Source organism: Neoarius graeffei, chromosome 4 (genome assembly GCF_027579695.1).
Source record: "Neoarius graeffei isolate fNeoGra1 chromosome 4, fNeoGra1.pri, whole genome shotgun sequence".
NCBI lineage: Eukaryota > Metazoa > Chordata > Actinopteri > Siluriformes > Ariidae > Neoarius > Neoarius graeffei.
This window is the reverse complement of record NC_083572.1, coordinates 23210984-23232548: the sequence shown is the minus strand read 5'-3', so window position 1 is coordinate 23232548 and position 21565 is coordinate 23210984. Positions and strand designations below refer to the sequence as shown.

The 21565-nt window shown below is 47.4% G+C and overlaps 1 protein-coding gene across 14 annotated transcripts in view; it reads left to right on the top strand.

Annotated features, from left to right (window-relative positions):
- Positions 1–21565, top strand: part of LOC132884940 (protein unc-80 homolog) — a 382632-nt gene that overhangs the window by 47757 nt on the left and 313310 nt on the right. For 10 of the 14 annotated variants that reach the window (XM_060919045.1, XM_060919042.1, XM_060919044.1 and 7 more), the window contains 4 exons: positions 628–762; positions 876–1104; positions 8940–9071; positions 12834–13102. In XM_060919045.1, the coding sequence (XP_060775028.1) occupies positions 628–762; positions 876–1104; positions 8940–9071; positions 12834–13102 (765 nt within the window). Of the gene's footprint in view, positions 1–627; positions 763–875; positions 1105–2017; positions 2212–8939; positions 9072–12833; positions 13103–21565 lie in introns of those variants that run through there. The other 4 variants (XM_060919046.1, XM_060919050.1, XM_060919038.1 and 1 more) reach the window with 2 other exon arrangements.

Below are 21565 nucleotides of genomic sequence, written 5' to 3'. Positions count from 1 at the left end.
CTTTACAGGTGGTTTTCAACAACACATTTTAAATTTTCATGTTAGTGATTAATCACAATTGAATTGAAATAAGACTATTTTTATTCAACAAAGATGTGGCACAAACTGCAAAAACAATCTTGAAAATTGCAACAAAGGGGCAATACAATACAGAGCTGCTCAGAGCTCAAATCAATATCAAATCAAATCAGTGCAAGCTCAACACTGAGAAAGACATTTAGCCTAAATAAGAAAAGTGCTCTTTCATTAAATTATTTAAAAAAATAGAGGTGGATCTCCAAGCTATTAACCTGACTACTGAGAACCACTGGAACAATAGAGAGAGAGATTGAGAGAGATCTGCAAAACATAATTTTTCTCTTTGCACACTTTTGAACTGAATGTTTTCAATTGACCATAGGTGTGAATGTGAGTGTGAATGGTTGTCTGTGTCTATGTGTCAGCCCTGTGATGACCTGGCGACTTGTCCAGGGTGTACCCCGCCTTTCGCCTGTAGTCAGCTGGGATGGGTTCCAGCTTGCCTGCGACCCTGTAGAAGGATAAAGCGGCTAGAGATAATGAGATGAGATGATATTCCATGATTCTTAAATTGTGTATGAAATATGGTTATACTGTCCCTATTCTAAGGACATGACCCTGAAGTGTAATGAGGAGGGGAGGTCTCTGAGCTCAGAGACCTTCACCAAAATCTCTATTACCAACCTCAGAAGACAAGCCATCCCAGACCTCTCTACAGACATGAGCATGAACATTTTCAAAAAGGTTTGTTGGTTGGCAAATTCCAGTACCTTAACACACATTAATATGTTGAGAAAGCAAATGCTGAAAAATACATTCTACTTTAGCAGCATGTTAAAGTCTTTGCTTACCTTCAGTTTAAGAACCGCAGGGAAGACCGGGAGAGAAAGGGCTCCATTCCTTTCCATCATACAGGGAAGAAGAGACAACGACGTATGGGGGTGCCTTTCCTCATGCATGAGGACCACTTGGATGTGTCACCTACACGTAGCACCTTCTCATTTGGGAGCTTCTCTGGATTGGGCGATGACCGACGGCCCCTGGAGCGAGGTGGCTGGCCCTCCAGTATCATGGGTAACATCACTTGTAGGTTATTGAATTTGCATTAGATAAAGAAAATTTTGAGAGAAATGTTGTATTTTGGGTGGTGATGTTTCTTTATGCATAAATGGATGGATTCAATAATTATTACTATGAAATGGTAGCCACCCAAAAAAAAAAAAATCAAAAACATGTATAACAAAAACATTCCCATCTCTGCGTTCATAACAAATTCATATATCCTACTTTATGTATTATACTGATATATTATGATACCTTTTGTCCCACGTAGACAGTGGGAAATTCATAGAATATTCATAAAGTTATTGCTTAAAGTCTAGAAAGCAGTATGTTTTTTTTGGAAAATAATTTAATCATTAAACGATGGTGTAATACTGAAATAATACTGAAGTGTAAATTCCAGGCTTATACATTCTTTTGTTTGATCAGCACTGGTAGTTTGGGACAAAATGTATGAATGTTCTAATGTTGATTTTTTTTTTTTTTTTTTTTTTTTTTTTAATTAAGACCATGAACCTGATGACAGCATACAAGTTGTAGACTGCTTCAATAGAAGTGTAGGGCTTTTTAACCCTTTTGTTAAACTTACTTTGGCTTTACAGGGATAAAATTGAGGCACAGTGTCATTGTGTGATATTTTTACTCCTAATCATAATCATGATGTGAAAATATTATCTATAATTATAGATACGGGCCACTTTTCCCATGGAATAAAAACGTATTCTATTCCTTTCTAGCAAGTTTATTGATGCCATGCAATGCTGTTATCACATTGCATATTCTCCCTGTATTATGCCACTCTCCCCAATGGAGAATGAGCATGCAATATTGTTATAATATTGCACGTTGTCAAGACAACACGACATCACATGCAAAGATCCAGTAACAACTTTTCTGTTGTACATGCGCAGAACCATTTCTTTGTCGGCTGGGAGAGAGAGAAGAAATGGTTAATTTAGTGCTCCATTTAAGCACTAAATAAATGAACTGAAACTAAAGACGTGCTGAACACCTGAAAGGCTACCAAAACTTCATTATATATTCTTCAGGAATATTTACAAGAGAAAACATACCAACGGACATTGAAAAACTGGAAGAGAGACACGTTGGAGATGTAACACTTCTGTGCTAGTGAGTGACTGTGACAGTTTGTTCACAAACATGACCCTGAGGTTTGCTTCATTAAAAGCCGAAGATTTAAAGAGAAAAACGCGCTGAACACCCTTAAGGCTACCAAAACTTCCCTGGATATTCTTCATGTATTTAATCTGCTGCATTAAATATATGGAAAAACTGGAAAAAAAAAAAACGTTGGAGATGTAAAACTTCCGTGCTGGCGAGTGACTGTAACAGTTTATAAACAAAAATGGCCGCTAGGTTTGCAAAACAGAAGATTTAAAGAGACAGACGCACTGAACACCCGAAAGGCTACAAAAACTTCACTGGATATTCTTCATGCATATTTACAAGAGAAAAACATACCAATGGACATTGAAAAACTGAAAAAGAGAGCAATAGCAGAAATAAAGTGTAGGTGAGGAAAAGTGATGGAGACTTTTACAAGAGGACTTCACTCAACACAGCCCTTTTGTTTTGAACAACTGCAATGTAAAAATTAACTACTACCAAAAATAACTGTGAACTTGAACTGTCAACCTGTAGCTTGTATATAAGTTGGGTTGTTGTTCAGGCTTTTTGGACTTGTACCATTTTTATTGTTAGAACTTTGACTTTGTACATGCACATTGGACTGACAGAACATTGAATTGCATTCAATCAGAATCAGCATTCAATAATGGAAAGTTACACCCCTGTTCTTAACTTTTCATAAAATCTATAATTGTTCCATCAAATGTGTATGTGTAATAATAATATTGACTGGCTTTTTTCATGATATATCAGATATATTCCATTCAGTTAGCATGATATTGAACTCATTTTCAACTCATTCAGTATCATGCTAGCTGAATGGAATTGTCACGCTTCCAGGCTCACCCTCCATCTGCCTCAGGACTCCATTTCCCATAATCCCCCTCACACACCAGTTACTACCACATACACTCAACCAATCCGGAACCACTTCATATGAGTGGTTCACCTGAGTTCTGATCACAATCACCTGTACCCTTTTGTTTTTATTTATACCCTGTCTTGTCCTTTGCACAGTATTGTCTTCAGTTCTCGTAAGCCTATGAGAATGGCTCGTAAGCCATTATTGTATTGATTGTTTCTCTGTTGATGACCCTTTTTGCCTTCCAGTTTTTTCCTGTTTTGCCTAGCCCTTGTGTTTTGATTGGCCATCTCTCTTGATTCCTGGTTTCTTGATTATTGTTTGTTTTACTGACTATGATTTGTCTAGCCCTTGTTACTGTTTTGGATTTCCCGGTTTTGACCTGGCCTGGCTTTTGTACTCCGATTTTGGATTATCCTTCTCTCATTAAAACCTTGAGTTCATTTATAATCCGTGAGCATCTGGTTTTGTCACAGCCGCGTTACAGAATACTGTGCCGACATGCAGACGGTGGTATCAGTGACGACAGAGAGGAGGAGTATAGGAGCCTGGTGAGGGACTTTGCTGTGTGGTGCAACAGGAACTATCTGCAGCTCAACACCTCGAAGACCAAGGAGCTGGTCATTGACTTTGGGAGGTCCAGACCAAGGTCACGACCAGTTCTGATCAAGGGAGTCGAGGTGGAGGCTGTGGATTCCTACAAGTACCTCGGGCTGTGGCTGGACAGCAAGATGGACTGTACTTGCAACACCAAACACTTACACAGGAAGGGACAGAGCAGGCTATACTTCCTTAGGAGGCTGCGGTCCTTTAACATCTGCAGGAAACTCCTGTGGATGCTCTATCAGTCTGTGGTTGCCAGTGTCCTGTTTTACACCATGGTGTGCTGGGGGGCAGCACATCCAAGAAGGACACATCCAGGCTGGACAAACTGATCAGGCGGGCCAGCTCTGTGGTATTCTAAGCGTTCATAAACAATGTTCTAAGGGATATGCTTGGTTATGTTATTGCCTACATTGACGATATTCTGATTTATTCCCCCAATCTCGAAACTCATATTCAACATATTTGTTCCATCAAAGGAGAGAAGTGTGAGTTTCATCTCCCTTCCACTTCTTTTCTAGGTTACATCATCAGTCCAGAGGGTATTGTTATGGATGACAGGAAGGTAGAGGCTGTAGCGAACTGGCCTATACCCATGTCCATAAAGGAACTCCAGCGATTTCTTGGGTTCGCTAACTTCTATCATCGATTTATCTGTAATTTCAGTAGCATAGCAACCCCTCTTACCACCTTATTGAAGGGAAACACCAAAAAACTAACATGAAATCCCCGGGCACAGGAGGTGTTCGAAACTCTCAAAGTAGCCTTCACCTCAGCCCCCATTCTGAAGCATCCTGATCCCACTCAGCCTTTTGTGGTAGAGGTGGATGGCTCTGAGGTAGGCACTGGAGCTGTGCTATCCCAGCGCATAGGTGATCCCTGTAAACTACATCCGATAGCCTTCTAAATTGACCCCTAGCGAACGCAATTATGGTATAGGAGGTAGAGAATTGCTGGCCATGAAACTAGTTTTTGAAGAATGGCGCAATTGGCTAGAGGGAGCTATGCATCCATTCCTAGTTTTAACGGATCATAAAAACCTTAAATATTTATGGTCAGCTAAACGGCTCAATCCCACTCAGGCTTGGTGGTCCTTATTTTTCTCACAATTTAACTTTTCCATGATGTATCGTCCCAGTTCCCGTCATACTAAGGCAGATGCCCTTTCACGTATATATCCCAGTCCTGAGTCCTCTACTGAGGTTGTCAATGTACTACCCCCATCAGTTGTGGTCACCCCTATTAGATGGGAGATAGACGAGGAGATATATAACTGTCACTCTTGCCCCTGAATCTTGCCCTGTGGGAAGGAAGTATGTGCCTATTTAATGCAGGAACAAATTAATTATGTGGGCCCACTCCTCTTTAACTTCTGGCCACCCAGGGGGGAGACATACTTCATCAGTTATTGTCTGGCAGATATTGGTGGGAGGACATGTTGTCAGATATCCATAGGTTTGGCTCCTCGTGCACCACCTGTTCCAAGTGCAAAACACCCAAAACTCTCCCGCCGGTAAACTCATGCCCTTACCTGTCCCTTCTCATCCATGGTCACATGTAGCTGTAGACTTTGTCACTGATTTGCCCCCCCTCGCAGACTTACACGGTTATTCTGACCATAGTTGATAAATCTAACTCCTCGTGAAAACCTATCACCTTCATTAGCCAATCTACAGCCTTTCAGACAGCTGAAACCCTTTTCAACTATGTGTTCTGTATATTTGGTGTTCCAGAGGATATAGTATCAGATTGAGGGCCTCACTTCACCTCTCATGTGTGGTCAGAATTCTTTGAGAGACTGGGAGTTAATGTAAGTCTCACCTCCGGTTATCACCCCAAGTCTAATGGTCAATGCGAAAGAGTCAACCAAGAACTAGGAAAGTTTTTGAGAATTTATTGTCATGATAATCAAGCCGACTGGTCAAAATATTTGCCCTGGGCAGAAATGGCGCAAAACTCATTAATCAGCTCTGCTACGGGGTTAACACCTTTTCAGTGTATGCTGGGTTACCAAGCCCCCTTAATGCCATGGTCTGCCACGCCCTCTGACAACCCTGCCATTGACAGTTGGATGCAATGGAGCGAGCAGGTCTGGGAACAGACACACCAGCGGATTGAGAACGTCCTCCGCCGACACAAGAGGCTGGCGGATCGCCATAGAAGTGACACCCCTACCTACCTCCCTGGGGACCAAGTGTGGCTGTTGACCTGGGACTTCAGGTTTCCTGAGGGAAGTAGAAAATTATTGCCCAAATACATTGGTCCATTTAAGATTCTCCAGAGAATCAATGAGGTTACTTACAAATTAGATCTGCCTGTGCATTACTGTGTTTCCAACTCATTTCATGTATCTCTACTGAAACCTGTTGTCTCGGGTCCATTGGACAAGGCCACACCCGATGTCGCACCCCCATGTGGAAGGCGCCCTGGTGTATGCTGTCCTCCGATTGCTGGACTCCAGAAGGAGAGGAGGGACTCTGCAATACCTCGTGGACTGGGAGGGCTATGGGCCCGAGGAGCGTAGCTGGGTTCCCGCACGAGATGTCCTGGATCCGGGGTTGGTGGAGGAGTTCCATCAGCGTCATCCAGAGAAGCCCGCGCCTCAGCCTAGGGGCCATCCCAGGTGCCGTGTGTCCAGCCCATCTGGCAGTCTGTGCTACGGTGGTTCCAGGGATCATCCGCAGTGACGCCCCTCTGTCCAGCACCATGGCGGTTCTGAAGGCTCACTCAGGAGTGTTCCCGGCAGCATGGGTGGCAGTCATCATGGACATCCTCGTCCCTCGACCTCCTTGGACTCCTTGTGGGGGGGGGGGACTGTCACGCTTCCGGGCTCACCTTCCGTCTGCCTCAGGACTCTGTTTCCCATAATCCCTCTCACACACCAGTTACTACCACATGCACTCCGTCATCCAATCCGGAACCACTTCATAGGAGTGGTTCACCTGAGTTCTGATCACAATCACCTGTACCCTTTTGTTTTTGTTTGTATTCATACTCCTTTGTCTGTCTTGTTCTTTGCACAGTATTGTCTTCAGTTCTTGTAAGCCTACTGAGTGTTATTATATCGATTGTTTCTCTGTTTATGACCCTTTTTGCCTTCCAGTTTTTCCCATTTTGCCTAGCCCTTGTGTTTTGATTGCCCGTCTCTCTTGATTCCTGGTTTCTCGATTATTGCCTGTTTTACTGACTATGATTTGTCTTGCCTTGTTACTGTTTTGGATTTCCCGGTTTTGACCTGGCCTGGCTTTTGTACTCTGATTTTGGATTATGCTTCTCTCATTAAAACCTTGAGTTCATTTATAATCCGCAAGCATCTGGTTTTGTTACAGCCACGTTATGGGAATATATCTGATATACCACTCAAAACCAGCCAATATTATTTAAATATTAATCAAACATACTATGCACTGAGAGGTTCCAGTTGAAATTATGGATTCTCTTCAGTGACCGGCATAGTACTACATGGTGTTTCAAAAATGTTATTATTTAAGATGTAAATATCCCAGAAACTATGTAGTCTAGGCAAATGAAACTGAACAGGCTTAATGTTGAGCAATATAAGATTTAATCCTCAAAATTTGAATGAGAAATTCAAAAGGTATGTGGATTCCACGAACGATGTCACAAATTTTCAATATACATGCCGCCTGAGACACAGCACACATCAAGTCGGCAGTCCAGCTCCTGCCAAACACGCTGCAGCATGTCTTTGGTAATATTATGTCTTTGGTTATAGAATTCTCTCATAAATTCGACTGTGTTTGAGCATTAATTAATTACCATCATGATACATAGATCTACATGCACAGAAATGCTTGTGGAGCCATAGTTATGACTCGAGTTGGCCGTACAGCTTGAAATTGTGATGCCAATTCATGTTATATTCAGGATATACCATGACTGACTCACACAATATTCTTTTTTTTTTGACATCACAAGATACATTGCTTAATCAGTGGTGAAACTATTTATGTCACATGAGCCATCCTTGGCCAATCCCTGCATGGAAATTTTTTGATGAGGGATATAATTAAATAATATTGGCTGGTGTTGAGTGGTTTATCAGATATATTCCATTCAGCTAGCATGATATTGAACTCGTCTTCGACTCGTTCAATATCATGCTCGAGCTGAATGGAATATATCTGATATACCATGAAAAAAAAGCCAGCCAATATTATTATAATACATACAGATTCCTTTCGGATGTTCAATGGGTCTTTCTCTTTCAAAATTTTCTCAGAATCTTCCATATTTAACGACACAAAGCTGGTGGCCATGTTTGTTTACAAATTGTCACAGTCGCCCACTAGTGCAGAAGTTTTATGTCTCCAACATGTCTCTTTTCAAGTTTTTCGATATCCAAAGGATTATTTTGGCAAAACTTTGTCAAGCACTAAAATCTGGAGTTACACAAACACCAGTTAAAACTTCACTGTGAAAAAAGGAGCCTTATGTTAACTGTGTCCTGATGCACCATCAATTTCTCTTGGCTCAGAGGCATCTAAGATGGACAATCACACAGTGGAAATGTGTATTGTGGTCAGACAAATCAGTATTCCAGGTCTTTCTTTTGAAAGAACAAATCCAAAAACAAAGGTCCGTCATGGTATGGGGTTGTGTTCAGTGTACTTGGCAAAGATAAATTGCACGCATGTGATGGCAGCATCAATTCAGAAAAGTACATCTTTTCCTGGGATATTCCAGGGATATTTCAAAAAGACAATGCAAAATCACATTCTGTACTCATTACAAAGGCATGACTGTGGAAGAAGAGGATGCCCGTCCCTCTCTCCCCAATAGAGAATGTATAGCAAATTTTACTATGTTTTTCTCTTGTAAATATGCATGAAGAATATCTAATGAAGTTTTAGTAGCCTTTCGTATGTTCAACGCGTCTTTCTCTTTCCCAGCGAACAAAGAAATGCTTCTGTGCATGCACAGCAGAAAACTCTCTCATTGGACATTTGCATCAGCTCTGATGTATGACATCATGTTGTCTTGACAACCATGTGATATAGTAAACCATATTCAATGCTCATTCTCCATTGGGTAGAGTGACGCAATACATGTAGGATAAATGATATGCTAATAAGATTGCATGCTATCAAACCAAATGAATGAAACCTGCTAGAAGGGAATAGAATACATGTTTTTATTCCATGGAAAGTGTCCTGTATGTATAATAATGCATAATATTACATGTTGGACTATGTTAAATGCGTGTTAATTTGTTGTCTGGCAGGGAAGTTGACTCGTCGTGGCAGCACAGAAACAGCAGGGGATATGGACAGTCTTGGGGTAAAGCACTCTCATTCCCACCACAACCTGCCTGACCACTCCAACAGCCACAGTGATAATACCATCAAAGAGGGTGGTAAGGCATCCATCATCCTGTGTTGTCAGAATGCTTTATCTGTTTTTCAGTGTCCACTGTAGTTTATACCAAATTATGTATTGTTGTTATTTTATACTATAGTGCTGTAGAATGCTCAAGTGTAATTGGTCAGAAAGTGCTGATCAATAAACTGGAACAGCAGTTAATGAATAAAATGTAAATCAACAACATCTGATAGTAGTTCCAGCTGCAAAGCAAATTATATGCTTTTATATTAATGTCTCATCTCGTCTTCTTCCGCTTATCCGGGACCGGGTCGCGGAGGCAGCAGTCTAAGCATGGAAGCCCAAACTTCCCTTTCCCCAGACACCTCGGCCAGCTCCTCGGGAAGAACACCGAGGCGTTCCCAGGCCAGCCGAGAGACATAGTCCCTCCAGCATGTCCTGGGTCTTCCCCGGGGCCTCCTCCCGGGGGGACATGCCTGGAACACCTCCCCAGGGAGGCGTCCAGGAGGCATCCGAAAAAGATGCCCGAGCCACCTCAGCTGATTCCTCTCGATGTGGAGGAGCAGCGGCTCTACTCCGAGCTCCTCCCGAGTGACTGTGCTTCTCACCCTATCTCTAAGGGAGCGCCCAGCCACCCTGCGAAGGAAACTCATTTCGGCCGCTTGTATCCGCGATCTTGTTCTTTCGGTCATTACCCAAAGCTCATGACCATAGGTGAGAGTCGGAACGTAGATCGACCGGTAAATTGAGAGCTTCGCCTTTTGGCTCAGCTCCTTCTTCACCATGACGGACCGGTAAAGCGACCGCATCACTGTGGAGGCTGCACCGATCTGCCTGTCGATCTCACGCTCCATCCTTCCCTCACTCGTGAACAAGATCCCGAGATACTTAAACTCCTCCACTTGAGGCAGGACTTCTCCACCAACCTGGAGAGGGCAAGCCACCCTTTTCCGGTCGAGAACCATGGCCTCGGACTTGGAGGTGCTGATTCTCATCCCAGCCGCTTCACACTCGACTGCAAACCGCCCCAGTGCATGCTGAAGGTCCTGGTTTGAAGAAGCCAACAGGACAACATCATCCGCAAAAAGCAGAGATGAAATCCTATGGTTCCCAAACAGGATTCCTTCCGGCCCCTGGCTGCGCCTAGAAATTCTGTCCATAAAAATAATGAACTGAACCGGTGACAAAGGGCAGCCCTGCCGGAGTCCAACATGCACTGGGAACAGGTCTGACTTACTGACGGCAATGCGAACCAGACTCCTGCTCCGTTCGTACAGGGACTGGACAGCCCTTAGCAAAGAGCCCCGAACCCCATACTCCCGAAGCACCCCCTACAGAATACCACGGGGGACATGGTCGAATGCCTTCTCCAGATCCATAAAGCACATGTGGACTGGTTGGGCAAACTCCCATGAACCCTCGAGCACCCTATGAAGGGTATAGAGCTGGTCCAGTGTTCCACGACCAGGACGAAAACCGCATTGTTCCTCCTGGATCCGAGGTTCGACTATTGGTCGAATTCTCCTCTCCAGTACCCTGGAGTAAACCTTCCCTGGGAGGCCGAGAAGTGTGATTCCCCTATAATTGGAGCATATTCTCCGGTCCCCTTTCTTAAAAAGAGGGACCACCACCCCAGTCTGCCACTCCAGAGGCACTGTCCCTGACCGCCACGCGATGTTGCAGAGGTGTGTCAACCAAGACAGCCCCGCAACATCCAGAGACTTGAGATACTCGGGGCGGATCTCATCCACCCCCGGTGCCTTGCCACCGAGGAGCTTGCAAACCACCTCAGTGACTTCGGCTTGGGTAATGGACGAGTCCACCTCTGAGTCATCAGCCTCAGTCTCCCCAGTGGAAGACATGACGGTGGGATTGAGGAGATCCTCAAAGTATTCCTTCCACCGCCCGACAATGTCCCCAGTCGAGGTCAACAGCTCCCCACCCGCACTGTAAACAGTGTTGGCAGAGTACTGCTTCCCCCTCCTGAGGCACCGGACGGTTTGCCAGAATTTCTTCGAGGCCGACCGATAGTCCTTCTCCATGGCCTCCCTGAACTCCTCCCAGTTCCGAGTTTTTGCCTCCGCAACTGCCCGAGCTGCAGCACGCCTGGCCTGCCAATACCCGTCAGCTGCCTCAGGAGTCCCAGAGGTCAACATGGCCTGATAGGACTCCTTCAGCTTGATGGCATCCCTTACTTCCAGTGTCCACCACCGGGTTTGGGGATTGCCGCCACGACAGGCACCGGAGACCTTGCGGCCACAGCTCCGAACAGCTGCATCCACAATGGAGGTAGAGAACATGGTCCACTCAGACTCAATGTCCCCCGCCTCCCTCGGAAGCTGGGAAAAGCTCTCCCGGAGGTGGGAGTTAAAGACCTCCCCAACAGAGTGCTCGGCCAGACGTTCCCAGCAGACCCTCACCATACGTTTGGGCCTGACAGGTCTGTCCAGCTTCCTCCTCCACCAGCGGATCCAACTCACCACCAGGTGGTGATCAGTTGATAGCTCAGCCCCTCTCTTCACCTGAGTGTCCAAGACATAGGGCCGGAGATCAGATGAAACGACTACAGAGTCGATCATCGACCTCCGACCTAAGGTGTCCTGGTGCCACGTGCACTTATGGACACCCCTATGCTCGAACATGGTGTTCGTTATGGACAAACCGTGACTAGCACAGAAGTCCAAAAACAAAACAGCACTCGGGTTCAGATTGGGGAGGCCGTTCCTCCCAACCACGCCCCTCCAGGTGTCACTGTCATCGCCCACATGAGCATTGAAGTCCCCCAGTAGCACAATGGAGTCCCCAGTCTGAGCACCCCTCAGTACCTCTCCCAGGGACTCCAAGAAGGCCGGATACTCTATACTGCTATTTGGCCCGTAGGCACAAACAACAGCAAGAGCCCTCTCCCCAATCCGAAGGCGCAGAGAGGTGACCCTCTCGTTCACTGGGGTAAACTCCAACACATGGCGTTATATATTAATTATATTAATGTGTTAGTTATAATACGTTAGCGTTTCTGTAGTAACAACTTGTACAGGGATTATATGGTGGATAATTGGCATAAACTGATTATAAATGTGTAATCGTTGACATGGCAATCTTACTATGTCAAGTCAAAATCCCTCCTGCGCCAGGACCTGGTCTTCCCAGGCAGTCTCCCGTCCCAGTACTAACCAGTCTCTTGAGGCACATTGGGTAGCGCTGACCTCCGTTACTATAGCCCTCGGCCTCTCGCTTATTATATAGCTAGGGTTACTGATTAGTGCTAAAGCTATTCCCCATCTCACATAATCACAACTGTGTATATAAGGACTCTAGTTTGCACTTACCAAGTGTGAAGTAAGCACTCAGTGTTCCCTTGCCTGACTTTACTAAGCCTTTTGTTATCGTGTTGTGATTCTGGTTTTTTATTTTATTTGTACTTTGAATTGTACCCTTTTGTCTTTACCTCAGATATTCTTTTTGGGCCTCACCTGACCATTGCCTATTCTTTGACCTTGACATTGCTTCATGATTTGGATTTGTTTGCCAGTTTGCCTTAAAACAATCTCTGCCACTTTTACATCCATCTGTTGCCTGCATTCCTGATGTTAATTAATTTAAAAAATCATACTAATTGACAAATTGATGTGGCTTTAAGGGTATTCAAACACAAAATGGGATGTTCTGATATTTGTAAAATTATCAGTATCACACCTCTTTGATTAATAAGTCTTTGATTATTTCCTGTAACAGCACACCCCATTTTCCGACTCACCCATTGTCTCCATTTCTTTCTGTCTCTTTCATCTCCCAGTCCGTTCCCAGATTTCTACTATCACTATGGCCACCTTTAACACAACAGTGGCCTCTTTTAACGTGGGCTACACTGATTTCTTCACGGAGCACATAAAGAAGCTCTGCAATCCCAACCCTATCCCAGAGATGCCCTGTGAACCACTGGCTTGCTCCAACCTGCCACGCAGCCTCACTGACTCCTGTATCAACTACTCCTGTCTCGAAGAAAGAGACAACATTGAGGGAACCAACAACTTTATCCTGAAGAATGGCATGCTGGATCTCTCAGTAAGTAGGAAGAATTCTTCAGAAGGTTGTTTGCTTTAGTGTAAGACAGACAGACAGAGAGAATTCATTGATCCCTCGCAGGAAATCATAATGTTACAATGGCACAATCATTATGCAGGAGATTAAAAATAACAATGAAAAGAAAAGTAGAATAGCAGATCAACAGAACAAGACACTGAACATGAAATAAAGATATCTACTACGTGTGTGTGTGTGTGTGTGTGTGTGTGTGTATATATATATGAGAGGTAGGGTGCAGGATGGATATATATATATATCCTGCACCCTACCTCTCACCCATAATCAACAACTGGGATAGGCTCCAGCTTGCCTGCGACCCTGTACAGGATAAGCGGCTACAGATAATGGATGGATATATATATATATATATATATATATATATATATAACACACACAGTGGTGCTTGAAAGTTTATGAACCCTTTAGAATTTTCTATATTTCTGCATAAATATGATCTAAAACATCATGGGTCATTCCATGTCAATTCACACAAATGCCCAAAACTTCCCCAGTGACACCTCTTCAATTTGCCTTATTTTAATTTTCTTAGTGCCTTATGATGTCAAATGAAAGAATCCAAAATTTTAGCTTCCTAGCTCGAACGTTTGAGTTATGGCCCTTCAAAGTTTGGGTGCCACGCCCACTTTTGGGGTCCGAGAATTGCGCACTTAATTTGCAAGCATTTTTGGAGGCCCATATTTTTTGTTCTAAGGGGAATATAGACCTGTAAATTGCTATATCTATGTATTCTGGCCCTGTCTATCAGATTCTGCACCTAAAAATAGCACAGGTTTACTAACTTTATAGATATTAACCCCTTAAAAGTGGATTTTTTAATGACACAATTTTGACATTTTGGGGGTCCATATCTTGGAAAGTTTTTATGTTGTTGGGATTTCAACTGATTTATCATCATATTTGGGAACTCTACTGTGTACTTAGAGAGTTTCAGGGCACTCAGAGCTTTGGTGGGGGTACAGGAGGGCCCCAAATATGGCTTCGGGACAAAATTACCATTTGGTACGCCCTACTTCAGGCCATTAGTTGGCCATGTGGGCACATGATGACTGGAATGAACCTTTAACCCTATCAACAGACACCTTTTATCAAACTTTTAAGCCAATAAAAACTTTGATTATCCAACTCCTTCAATATAAACTAAGCATTTGTATATTGTACTATTTTTGCATATTTTCTGAAAAATCCTAAGTCCAGAAAGTAGGTCAACTGTTGTTTTGACTGCCTATTCATGTTTAAGGTAGTAAAAGCACACCCATATAGTGATTTTAATCTATGGGAGATTACTTATACCCAATACCCCATTAGTTATATTGACAATTACAAGGGATAAACGCTTTCCCGGCTGTTTCACGATGCTGGTTTTTTTTTTACATTTGACATCTTTCCCTGTATCCAACCAAACTCTGACCACTATACACTTAATAGTTAAATGCATCTTTCAAACAGGAAAGGGAAAGATGCAAACAAGGGGATGATCCCAAGAAAAACATCCTGGTTGCTTTACTACATTTGTTCTGACATCCAATCTGGAAGTTAAATCTAGACTCATCAGGTTTTTTTTTTTTCCAAGAAAAGGGGAAGGGGCCCCTAGCCACTCATGTGGGGAAAATTAGCATATCAAAATTTCCCCTTTTTACTAATTTTTTTTTTTTTATTTGTACAGCGCTTTTAACAATAAACATTGTCGCAAAGCAGCTTTACAGAATTTGAACGACTTAAAACATGAGCTAATTGATATGCTAATTTTCCCCACATGAGTGGCTAGGGGCCCCTTCCCCTTTTCTTGAAAAAAAAAAAACCTAATGAGTCTAGGTTTAACTTCCAGATCGGATGTCAGAACAAATGTAGTAAAGCAACCAGGATGTTTTTCTTGGGATCATCCCCTTGTTTGCATCTTTCCCTTTCCTGTATGAAAGATGCATTTAACTATTAAGTGTATAGTGGTCAGAGTTTGGTTAGATACAGGGAAAGGTGTCAAATGTAAAAAAAAAAAACGCTGTTAGGGTTTTGCTGGGATTCGAACCTGGTTCGCTGGTGTGATAATACAGCAAACCCCCACTAGGCCACCGGGGGATGACTCAAATTCAGAGGCGTGAGGTGGAAGTAGAAAAGTATCAAAAAGTTTATTTACAATATATACAGTCCAAAAAGAAATAATCCAAAACGCTCAGAAGATGAAGGGAAAAATAAAAAAATATCCAAAAGTTCAAAGTCAAAACAAAAGCCAAAAAAACAGAAAAGAAAAGGCAAAAATACCAATGCTCAGAAGATCCAAAAAACAGTAAATACTAAGTCCAAAAAGTCCAAAAAGAAAAGCAAAGTGCAAAACCAAAAAGACAAAGGCAAGGAACACGGTACAGAGGTAACTGGAGCTAAACATAACAGCACAAAGACTCCGTGACAAGAGGACTGAACTCAGGGGTATAAATACACAAACTAATTAAGGACAGGGCGGGGCAGGAAACAGGCAATAAGACAAACACAGAACACAGTGGCAACCTCTAGAGGCCAAAGCAAACATGACCAAACAAAGGAAATAACAGCGGCCTCTAGAGGCCAAAACAGTCCCAGTCCTAACAGGACCCCCCCCCTCTAGGAGCATCTCCTGACCTTCCCAGGGTGATCAGGATGGGCCGAATGGAAGTCCCGACAAAGTTCTTTATCAAGTATGTCCTGAGCTGGGACCCAGGAGCACTCCTCAGGGCCATAGCCCTCCCAGTCCACAAGATATTGGAGACCCCCGCAAACCCGGCAGGAGTCCAGCAGGCGGTGCACGGTGAAAACGGTCTGACCCTGGAAGATGCGGGGGGGGGGGGGGGGTTCCTAGGGGCAGGGGCATACGTGGACGTCAGTACGGGCCACAACAGGGAAACATGGAATGTGGGGTTGATCCTTAGCGTACGTGGTAACTGGAGCCGGTAGGAGACAGGGTTAATTCTGCGTACAACCTTGAAGGGGCCAATGTAGTGAGGAGCAAGTTTGCAGTTCTCCACCCGCAGCGGAAGGTCCTTGGTGGACAGCCAAACCCGCTGTCCAGGGCGGAAAGTGTGGGCAGGTCTCCTATGGTGGTTGGCCTGAGTCTGGTTGGTACTGGAAGTCTGGATGAGTGTCCTCCTAACCTTGCTCCAGGTCTTGCGACACCGTCTCACGTATTGGTTGACCGAGGGCACCCCAGCGTCCTCCTCCTGGTCCGGGAACAGAGGTGGCTGGAACCCGAATTGGCACTGGAATGGCGACAGCTTGGTGGCCGATGACTGCAGGGTGTTGTGGGCATACTCTGCCCATGGCAGCCAGGTGCTCCACGATGTCGGGTTATCCATAGCCAGGCCTCGCAGGGTGGTTTCCAGGTCTTGGTTGAGCCTCTCCGTCTGGCCATTGGACTGGGGGTGGAACCCAGAGGAGAGGCTGGCAGTGACCCCAATGAGCTTGCAGAAGCCGTGCCACACTCGGGAGGAGAATTGGGGCCCCCGGTCAGAGACGATGTCCTGTGGAAGACCAAAGACTCGGAAGACGTGATTAAATAACAATTTAGCAGTGTCAAGGGCAGAAGGGAGTTTGCACAGTGGTATAAAGCGGTAGGCCTTTGAGAATCTGTCCACTATGACCAAAATGACAGTGTTACCTTGAGACTCAGGGAGACCCGTGATGAAGTCGACTGCCACGTGGGACCAGGGACGCCGGGGAATAGGCAGAGGATGCAGGAGACCCTGGGGACGCTGTTGCGGGTTCTTGGTTCTAGTGCAAACCTCACAGGACAGGACGAATGACCTCCCTTCCTTCTCCATGTTAGGCCACCAGAAGCGTCTTTTCAGGAAGTCCAGGGTCCTCCGAGCTCCTGGGTGGGCGGTGAGAGGGGAAGAGTGACCCCACTGGAGAACCTTGGCCCGGGCTTGACGAGGGACGTACAGGAGGCCCAGTGGCCCCGTCCCAGGATCAGGGTCCCGGCGTTGAGCTTGTTGAACGGTATCCTCAATACCCCAGTGGACAGGAGCCACAATCCAGGATACAGGGATAATAGGCCCAACTTCACTCTCCCTGTTGTTGGGCGAGAACAGCCTGGAGAGCGCGTCCGGTTTGGTGTTCTTAGAGCCCGGGCGGTATGATAGGGTGAAGTTGAAATGGCTGAAAAACAAAGCCCACCTAGCCTGTTGTGGGTTCAGCCTCTTGGCTTGCTGGAGGTACTCCAGGTTCTTATGGTCCGTCCACACCAGGAATGGATGTTGCGCTCCCTCCAGCCAGTGCCTCCACTCCTCAAGGGCTCGTTTGACCGCTAGCAGTTCCCGATCCCCCACATCATAGTGGGACTCCGCAGGGCTCAGGCAGTGGGAGAAGTAAGCGCAGGGGTGCAGCTTCCCTTCCGAGCGTTGAGAGAGCACCGCGCCGACACCACTGTCCGAGGCGTCCACCTCCACGATGAATGGTTGAGAGGTGTCCGGGAGAACCAGAATGGGTGCCGTGCAGAAGTGGTGTTTGAGGTCATTAAACGCCTTTTCCGCCTGAGGGGACCAGACATAGGATCCACCAGTCCTTTTGGTGAGGTCCGACATAGGTGCTGCTACGGAACTGAAGTTCCTGATGAACTTGCGGTAGAAGTTAGCGAATCCTAAGAACCGCTGAACCTCCTTAACGGACTTGGGAGTAGGCCAGTCCTGGACGGCCAGGGTCTTGGCTGGGTCCATTTGGAGTTGCCCCGTTTGTACGGCAAATCCCAGGAAGGAGACCTCGGGGACATGAAACTCGCATTTCTGGGCTTTAGCAAACAGATTATTCTGTAAAAGTCTCTGGAGGACTTGGCGGACATGGTGGCGGTGCTCCTGTAAGGTCTTGGAGAATATCAGGATGTTGTTGAGGTAGACGAAAACGTATAGATTAATCATATCCCTCAAGACGTCGTTGATAAGGGCCTGAAAAACAGCTGGTGCATTGGTGAGTCCAAAGGGCATCACCTGGTACTCGTAGTGTCCTGACGGGGTGTTAAAGGCAGTCTTCCACTCGTCTCCCTGTCAGATACGGACGAGGTGGTATGCGTTCCGTAAGTCCAACTTGGTGAAGATGGTGGCGCCTTGGAGCAGGTCGAATGCTGTGGACATCAGCGGAAGGGGATAGCGGTTGCGCACGGTGATCTTGTTCAGGCCCCTATAATCAATACATGGCCGGAGCCCCCCATCCTTCTTGCCGACAAAGAAGAAGCCAGCACCAGCGGGTGAGGTGGAGGGTCGAATGAACCCAGAGGCCAAGGCTTCCTTGATGTACTCCTCCATGGCCTTGCGTTCTGGCTGAGAGAGGGAGAACAGTCGGCCACGAGGAGGAGTAGTCCCAGGGAGCAAGTCGATGGCACAGTCGTAGGCATGGTGCGGAGGAAGAACGGCGGCCCTGCTCTTGCTAAAGACCTCTTTGAGATCCCGGTACTCTGTGGGAACTTGAGATAACTCTGTGAGATCAGGAGGCTCGGCAGGAGACACAGGAGAGCTAGAGAGACAAGAGGCATGGCATGCAGGCCCCATTCCACAACCTGGCTTGTTACCCAGTCTATGCGAGGGTTGTGGCGAGTAAGCCAAGGAAGGCCTAGAATGACTGGGAACTCTGGTGAATGAATAAGGTGCAGGGATATTTCTTCTTTGTGACCTTGAGACTGGAAAGACTGGAGAAGTAACTTGGGTGACTCTTCCATCACCTAATGCTTGGCCATCGAGGGCAGACACAGACAGTGGGACTTCAAGAGGTGCAGTTAGGACATTGATGCTTTGGGCGAAGTGGATATCCATAAAGTTTCCAGCCGCCCCTGAGTCTAACAAGGCTTGACAAGAGTGGACGGACTCACCCCAGGAGATGGAGACCGGGATGTAGATTCCTTGGCCAGGGAGTCCGGGAGAGAGGGTAGGCCCCGTCACAACCCTCCCTCGGCTGGACGGGGCGGTCCTTTTCCCGAGAGCTTGGGACATGATGCTTGGAAGTGACCAGGCTTGCCACAGTAGATGCAGCACTTGTCCCTCCTTCTGCGCTCCCTCTCGGCTGCGGAGAGACGGGTATGGCCAACTTGCATGGGCTCTGGACAGTCACTGGAGGAGGTAGACTGGCTCCAGGTAGAGGCAGGGAGGCTCAGGACTTGAACCTGATCCCTGTCCTGCCGTCCTCTGTGCTCCACCCACACATAGGGAGTCCTACAGTGGTGCCGAAACCCGGGATAATGGAGCACCAACCCAGCAGCCCCATGGAATCCTCCCCGTTCACCGACCTGGTCCACGCCCTCGCCACGGCTCAGCAAAGCCAGCACCAGGCGCTCGTCACACTCCGAAAGGAACAAGAACGGCGCTTCGAAGCCCTGGTGCTGGCCCAGCAGGAAGATCGCAAGGCGTTCCGGCATCTCCTCGCGTCGGCGGGGCCCACCAGCGCTCCGGCCGCGGGCCCGTCTCCCCTCACTGTCACCAAGATGGGCCCGCAGGACGACCCCGAGGCGTTCCTCACGTTGTTTGAACAGGTCGCCGATGCCTCGGGGTGGCCGATGGAGCAGCGCGCGGCGCGCCTCCTCCCCCTGCTCACGGGAGAGGCACAGCTGGCCGCGCTACAGCTCCCCGCCGACCGCCGGCTGGCCTACGCGGACCTCTGCCAGGCCGTCCTCCAGCGCGTGGGGCGCACACAGGAACAACAGCGCCAGCGCTTCCGCGCGCTGCAATTGGAGGAAGTCGGCCGGCCGTTCGCGTTCGGCCAGCAGCTCCGGGACGCCTGCTGGCGGTGGCTGAGGGCCAACGATCGCGACGCCGAGGGAATCGTCGACCAGGTGGTACTGGAACAGTTCATCGCCCGCTTACCAGCAGGAACCGCGGAGTGGGTCCAGTGCCACCGCCCGGCGTCGCTGGATCAGGCAGTCGAGCTGGCGGAGGATCATCTGGCGGCTGTCCCGGCGGCAGGACAGCAGATGACATCTCTTCTCTCCTCTTCTCTCTCTCTCTCTCTCCCCCTCCTCCTGTGTCCCGTCCTCGCCCCATTCCCCCACCGCGGAGGCGGGGGGTGGCACCACCCCAGCCGGCCTGCCGCACCCACGGTGCCCTCCCATTTCTCCCTTCTGTGTCTGTCTCTCCCCCACCTCAGGTGAGTGAGCGCCAGATCACTGGTGCAGAGGGAAAGCCCGGGCCGGTTTGCTGGCGCTGCGGGGAACCGGGCCACCTTCAACAGCAGTGCACAGCAATGGAAGTGGGCGCGGTGGTTCGGATCCCTGACGCGCCAGAGGCCGCCCTCGATCGGGCCGGAGCGTATCGCATACCGGTGAGTATCCAAGGGGCTACATATCAGGCGTTGGTGGATTCTGGTTGTAATCAGACCTCAATTCGCCAAAGCCTGGTTCAAAACGAGGCATTGGGGGGAGCACAAGGGGTGAAGGTTTTGTGTGTGCACGGGGATGTTCACCGCTACCCTTTGGTGTCGGTCCACATTATTTTCAGAGGGGAAAAATTTATAGTGAAGGCGGCGGTTAATCCTTGCCTTACCCACTCTTTAATTTTGGGGACGGATTGGCCGGGATTTCGGGGGTTAATGACGCGCCTAGTAGAGAGTGGGTCCTGCCAATTGACAGGGGGAGGTCCCGGTGTCGCTTTGGCGGGAGCAGCTGTCACAGAGCCGTCTACGTCATCTCCGCGTCAGAGTGAGGAGCCGCCGGCTCCTCCTCTCTCTATTGGGGAATCCCTCGCGGATTTCCCATTGGAGCAGTCGCAAGACGAGACTTTTCGGCATGCGTTTGACCAAGTGAGAGTAATCGATGGTCAAACGCTGCCGCCGAACGCCACCCCGTCCTTCCCCTACTTCGCGATTTTGAAGGATAGATTATACCGAGTGACGCAGGACACTCAAACTAAAGAGCGAGTCACGCAGCTTTTGATTCCAAAGAGCCGCCGGGCATTGGTATTCCAGGCGGCTCACTTTAATCCCATGGCTGGACACTTGGGGCAGGATAAAACACTAGCCCGAATAATGGCCCGATTCTATTGGCCGGGGATTCGCGGCGATGTCCGTAGGTGGTGTACGGCATGCCGCGAATGCCAGTTAGTAAATCCAGCAGCCATTCCAAAAGCGCCTTTGCGCCCTCTACCGTTAATCGAGACCCCGTTTGAGAGAATTGGGATGGATCTCGTCGGGCCATTAGATCGGTCAGCACGAGGGTACCGCTTTATATTAGTTCTGGTGGACTATGCAACGCGATACCCGGAAGCAGTGCCTCTGCGCAATATCTCAGCACGCAGTATTGCAGAGGCACTCTTCCGCGTCATCTCCCGAGTTGGAATCCCGAAAGAGATTCTGACTGACCAAGGCACTACGTTTATGTCACGAACACTGCGCGAACTGTATGGGTTATTGGGGATTAAGCCGATCCGCACCAGTGTGTATCACCCACAAACGGACGGTTTAGTGGAACGGTTCAACCGCACC